This window comes from Nannospalax galili, unplaced genomic scaffold (assembly GCF_000622305.1).
Source record: "Nannospalax galili isolate Female #2095 unplaced genomic scaffold, S.galili_v1.0 scaffold2819, whole genome shotgun sequence".
NCBI lineage: Eukaryota > Metazoa > Chordata > Mammalia > Rodentia > Spalacidae > Nannospalax > Nannospalax galili.
In genome coordinates, this window is record NW_008342002.1 from 387,325 (window position 1) to 393,324 (window position 6,000).

The 6,000-nt window shown below is 37.4% G+C and overlaps 1 protein-coding gene across 13 annotated transcripts in view; it reads left to right on the top strand.

Moving 5' to 3' along the window:
- Zfand4 (zinc finger AN1-type containing 4) overlaps nt 1-6,000 on the top strand; it is a 92,523-nt gene that overhangs the window by 41,409 nt on the left and 45,114 nt on the right. For 9 of the 13 annotated variants that reach the window (XR_003850291.1, XM_029565725.1, XM_008837727.3 and 6 more), the window contains 2 exons: nt 908-983; nt 1,808-1,875. The exons of 2 other annotated variants lie outside the window; for them this stretch is intronic. Coding sequence is in view for 10 of the 11 variants with exons in the window: in XM_029565725.1 (XP_029421585.1) it covers nt 908-983; nt 1,808-1,875 (144 nt within the window). In the remaining variant the exon portion in view is untranslated. The remainder of the gene's footprint in view (nt 1-907; nt 984-1,807; nt 1,876-6,000) is intronic. 2 more of the 13 variants (XM_029565731.1, XM_029565732.1) reach the window with 1 other exon arrangement.

Sequence of the window (6,000 nt, forward strand, 5' to 3'; positions counted from 1 at the left end):
AACCAACGCTACTGATACACATTCCTAAGATAAGCTACTTTTGCTTTGTAAAGGTTGATTTCCTAAATATGGAGCAGCATAATTATTGAGTAGATTTTTGATTCATTATTTTATATACTCAAGTATGTCAGTCTCTATTGTTATGAAATGGAGGCTGTATTGATGGTCATATCACAAGGTTGTTATTTCCCTTAAATTATAACAGGGGTGAAGTGTTTGGCTTGTAGTCATAAAAGCGAAAACATACAGTACTTGCTGTTTCTACTCAGTCCACTTACAGTGTCATAAGCAAAATAAGTTGAGCCATATGTGAAGAATTTGAAGAAGGTTTTCAACACTCTCAGAATCCACTAGAAGTTCTATTGAGTAGATGATGATGAATAAGCTCCCTGATTAATTAAGTCAAATGGGGAAAAATCAAATGTGCAGGTTGTAAAAAAAAAATTATGCTAGCACACAGAATCAGCCTTCATATTCCTTAAACAGAGAAATGTAAAAAAATCGTTTCCGGTATTGAAAATTATCCATAATATATTTTAAATATTGAATATAATAGAAAACAAGCAGTACTTTGCAGCATTTAGAATTGTTTTCTAGGCTTTAAATTCTAAGCTCCTCAGAACTGGCACATGCTCTCTTGCCTCTGTAGGGCTCTCTACTTTTAAAAATATGTTCAGGGCCACAGAGTCACTGGAACATACCTTCCTAAAGTCAGTGGATTGGATTTCATGTACTTTTTGCTGTGACATTTTACCCCTGATAGTCTAAATTTTAGCTACTCATTCAACGTTCAATTTATGTGTATTTAATTCATAAGTACTTAGTTCTTTAATGAAATTACTTTGTATCATACTCCTTCAGAGATGTTGTTTAATTTTTAACACTTTTATTATCAACTTCCCCTAAGGTATTCCCATCTGTCAGCAACACTTAATTTGGAATAACATGGAGCTTGAAGATGATTATTGCTTGAATGATTACAAGTGAGTGTAATTGCGTATTAGCAGCTTTATAGGCAAGGTGCCAGTGTTTTTCTAAACCCTAGGGTCATGGCTGTCTGGAATAGCTCTGATTCTGTTTTCATTATGAAGTCTGACCTGTAGATGTGTTGGCTCAGTGCCATCTTTTCCCCTGATTTTTGTTCTCAGATACCTGGAGTTTACCTTTCTATTTTTCATGCCAAACTGTTTGTCTCCTGCCTTTTTACATGGTTGTATTAACATCTTGTCCTCTTTGCTTCTTTCTATGAATATGGACCCATTCTCACCTGGTCATGTTCTTTTTCTTTTCATTTTCATATAAGAGTTTTGTCATGAGAGAATTGCTGTCCGCCTAGATTTTATTCATTAAGCAGCCCTCTTACTCTTAAGATGTGACACTGTTTGCCAGTGATTGCAAGCATACTTTGTGACCTTTCATCCTCTCTCTTTCCTCTCACATAGTTTGTAACTCATGAGACAAAAAGACTTAAGTGTGAGAAGTGACAGGGAACAGCTGGAAGAATGCTAGGAGTTGGTAGATTTGCTGTGTTTCTGCTTTTATTGTGTTGAATACATTTTCTGCTTTCTAGCCTTTTGGGTTTATGTAAGCCTCCTTTCTTCCTAGGACATTCCCTTTTTAAATTAAGAACTTTTAAACTTTTAGTTATTTATGCAAGTAAATATATTAAAATCTTTTTTTGCTGTATCTTTTTAAAAAAATATATTTCAGGGAGGACATACTAGACCTAAAGTACATGCGCATAACTAGTGGTTCTCTCAACACTGAACGTTATTTGATTATTATAGTTTATTTTTACTGTTCACAGCATTTCAGAAGGTTGTACATTGAAGCTGGTATTGGCTATGCGTGGTGGACCTATAAGTACCAGAAAAGGTAGGCATATATTAAAGCAACCTAATGATCATTTTTAAAGCAGTTTAATAGTAGTATTCTTCAAGAGGTTAATGTTTTTATAGCCTCTCATTTAAGTCAAGTTCCTTTCCTGCCATTGGGTCTTTGGTTCTTTGGTTCTTCTAGGCATTGTTTTTTAAATCCTACATGCATAAAATACTGGAACTCTAAATAAATCCCAGAAAATCTCTTGACTCTGGATTCAGTCCAAGGATATTTAAAAATAAGTAAAGGGAAGAGAAATGGATTGACAGTATAAGTAAATGTTATCATTGTTTAGATTCACATCCATTTTGTTGCTTTTTAAAGTCTAAGTCTTCAATTCCTGGGATAATAATTTGCTATAGAAAATTCCAAAATTGCTTGTTTACCTGGTGATGAATCTGGATTTCATGGATATTTTCATAGTTTTATTGAATCTTTTCTCAGAATATGCATGGTCTCTGGACCCTATTCAAATGCATGGTGGACATCTATTGAATTTTTAAAAGATTTTATTTTTAATTATGTATATGGTGGATGTATGTGCATGAAAGGGCAGGTGCCTGTGGAAACTAGAAGAGGATGTCAGATCCCCTGGAACTAGAGTTTTAGGTGGTTGTGAGTCACCCACTGTGGGTGCTTGGAAATCCAAACCAGGCTTCTGTAAAAGCTGTGTGTGTTCTTAACAACTGAGCCATCTCTCCAGCCCCATCTACTGGATTTTGAGTGCAGTGTAAACATGGGAGGCAAAGTCCCTCTTTTATGACACTGCCCCAAATAAGTGTGTGAAGAATTGATGGAATTTCAGGTAGTTGTGAGTGCTACGTAGGAAATAGGATAATGTGATAACATCTGTAGAAGTGGAATATTATGAAGGTCCTTGGAAAAGATGATGTGGGCAGAGACTTGATTAGCAAAAAGCGTTTTAAGCATGGGAAGAGCTGGGTAGTGTGCTTACTGGCCCCCATCCAGATCTTTCACATGAATCTTCAATAAGCCAAATCATGTTCAGAGCAATCCTGCTTTGTGGACCTCATTTTGGAAAGGCCTTCAGATTGGTTTGATACTCCACAAACTAGAAAACTGAAGTTTTAAGTATTGATTCCACTATTAGTTTATTTCCACATGTCAGACTATATCCTTCTGCTTCATAATTTTTGCTAAGATAGGAATAATTAAAATGTTTTTCTTATCTACCTTGAGAATTTTGTGAGAGTTGTTGAATTGTTTGCACAGGTTAGAGAAAATGAAGACATTAAATTAAAGCTGATTAACCAGCACTCTTGACATGAGAGACTTTCCTATTAATTAAATGAATGAAATGGTTTTATGGGTTAGAGAGATGGCTAAGCAGTTAGTAGCACTTTCTGTGCAATCATGAAGACCTGATTTCACTTCTCAGCACCCATATAACAAGTTAGGCATCCTGCAAATGCTGTAACTCCAGCTCTGAGGGATCTGATGCCTTCTTCTGGCCTCTGCATATGCACCAGATTACACACATGGACATACACTAATGCATTCAAATAAGTAAGTAAACAAACAATCTTCTTAAAAGAAGTAATTTTATATCACATTGATAATATTCATACAATGAGAATAGTTCAATAACCCTGTTTACTAAGCCATTATTATTAAGAGTTACATAGTGTTTAGTGGCTTATGCATTCAATTTTTGAAAGTTGATAATTATGTGCAAGGTGTAGTAGGCCATCTGAACAAAATCCTGGCATCTCAAGGTTAAGTAGGAAGCCACTTATTTACTGTAAAGGGTTATTTATTCCTGAATGTTTGACTAACTCATTGAACAAAGTAGTTCCTGAATTGTCTTTGTAGTTTTTTTTATCAGAAACTCTATTATTTTGAATAAAAGTGCAACATCTTTCATCAAACATAATACAAATAACTTTTTGTTGTTGCTAGCATTGTGATTTTTTTTTTCTTTTAAGTTATTTAGCTGGTGGTATCCAGCTGATTGGATATTTCTTAAAGGCATTTTTGGTAAAACTCGTTGATTAATTTATACTTTTATTTGTTGACCATTAGACTGTAGTCTATTTGAAACCTATATTTATTTGTTTTCTAGTCCTTTTTGGTGGGAGTTTACTTACAGAAGAGTGGGTGTGGGCATTCCCCCCCCCCCCCGCTTTACAGCTGTGCTGGAAAGTCCACACTCAAGTATAGATCCTATGACTTCCTGACAGCCGCACAAAATGGCTAGAGAGGTGTGTCATGGTGTTCTCAGCTTATATATCCTTAGCCCCTCACCCACATGCAGCTAAGGTCGACTGATTAGGCGGAGGAGTAACTGACTGGTTTCTAGTCTTAAATAGATTTTGAATTTCTCCCAGGGACTCCTATAGCATTAACACAGACATTACAAGACTCAGGTAATGTCCTCATAGCTCTGGGGTGATTTTTGCTAAGGGGAGGAGATATGCAGGCCAGGGTAAAGGGTGTAACTATTGAACCAGCTTGCCAGTCCCATACAGTTCAATGGTAAGCTTGAGCCAAGGTTCCCCTGTCCACAGTACTTTCAGGCATCAGCTCAGGAGACACTGAGTGCAGAGCAGTTGCTGTTTGCCCCTTCATAGCTTAGGACATTCAGGATGAGGGTTGGGGTTTGATAATCCCCATAGGGTGAGAGAATCCATCCCTCTGTTATTTGAGACATGAGGAGTGATTTACTCTCTTGACAAGCAGGTTCCTATGAGCCGGTCTGTATAAGCCAGGAACAGGAGCAGCAGACATCAGCAAGTCCCATTTTCCCATGTGTTCTTATCTTGTAACAGGGCCAGCATGCAATTTACTCCAGCAGAGTCTGTGTCCCAGTACAGGGGGAAGGGTACTACCTGAGCCTGGAGATAGTCTGCCGTGTAATCATAACAGTCACTCTTATTGAGCACATGTACTGTAAATTTAACCCAGGTATTTAACTCTCTATCCAGTTTTTATTTTTAAGGTCTGTATCAAATCCTTTATTTTAATTATATTTACATATATTTGTTTTTTGCTTTTTTCAATAATTTAAAACTTTTTTTTTCTTTTCTTTGTCTTTTTGAGACAGGGTCTCCCTGTAGCCCCAGCTGTCCTGGAACTCACTATGTAGACCAGGCTGGCCTCAAACTCACGGAGATCCTCCTGCCTCTGCCCCCCAAGTACTGGGATTAAACGCATGTGCCACCACGCCTGGCAAACTTGTCAGACTTCAAATTATTTTTTTAGTTATTTTTTTAACTTTTACAAAAACTTTATTGAGAATTTTATACATGTATATAAGGTTATTTGATCAAATCTATGCCCACTCCCTCCCCTCCAACATTCCCTCCTCTGAAGAGGTAACCCTAAAATCTTTGAAGGATTAGATACAAGCTCCCAAATACTTTTGACATTTTTTGCCTTTGGAACAGATTTTGTTGCTAAGAGGCCCAAGGACGTTTGGGGTCTTTTTACCCTAACTGCCTAGCCAGTCCCTCCCTCCTATTCTTATCACACCATCCTCTGAAGAGGTTACCCAAATTGCGATAGGGAATCAGGACGCTGACTGCTCTGGCTTCTTCCATGCTGAACAGGGATGCAGGGTGAGGCAATTGGGGTACCCCTTCAGTGGGTCTGTCTAAAAGACTCCCAAATTGCATAACTATTAACTGTGGAAAGAAAAGGAAGTCCTTGACTGGTGCCTAGCTATTTTAAATTATCAAAATTAAAAACTTTAAATCCAAAGAAATATAATGAATGTATAACAGTGGTTTTTCGAAAAAGAAAGGAAATCATTTGTAGTGCTTCTTACATTTAAAACATTCTCAATATAACACTCTCACTCGTGTGTGTGTGTGTGTGTGTGTATGTATGAATGTACTGTGTACGTATATATGTATGTACACATGTGTGAGAGTGCTCTGACTGGTGTGTGTACAATGTGGAGGTCAGAGATCGATGTTTGATGTCTTTCTATCATTCTATTCTATTTTTTGAGACAGAGTTTCTCACTGAACCACTGCTGCTAGACTGGGAAGCCAGTGAGCTGTCAGAAACTACCTATCCTTGTCCCTCCCCCAGATTTGGAAGTAGAGAGGCATTCTACAGCTCCTGGTTTATATATGGGTGCTAGAGACCCAAATAGTC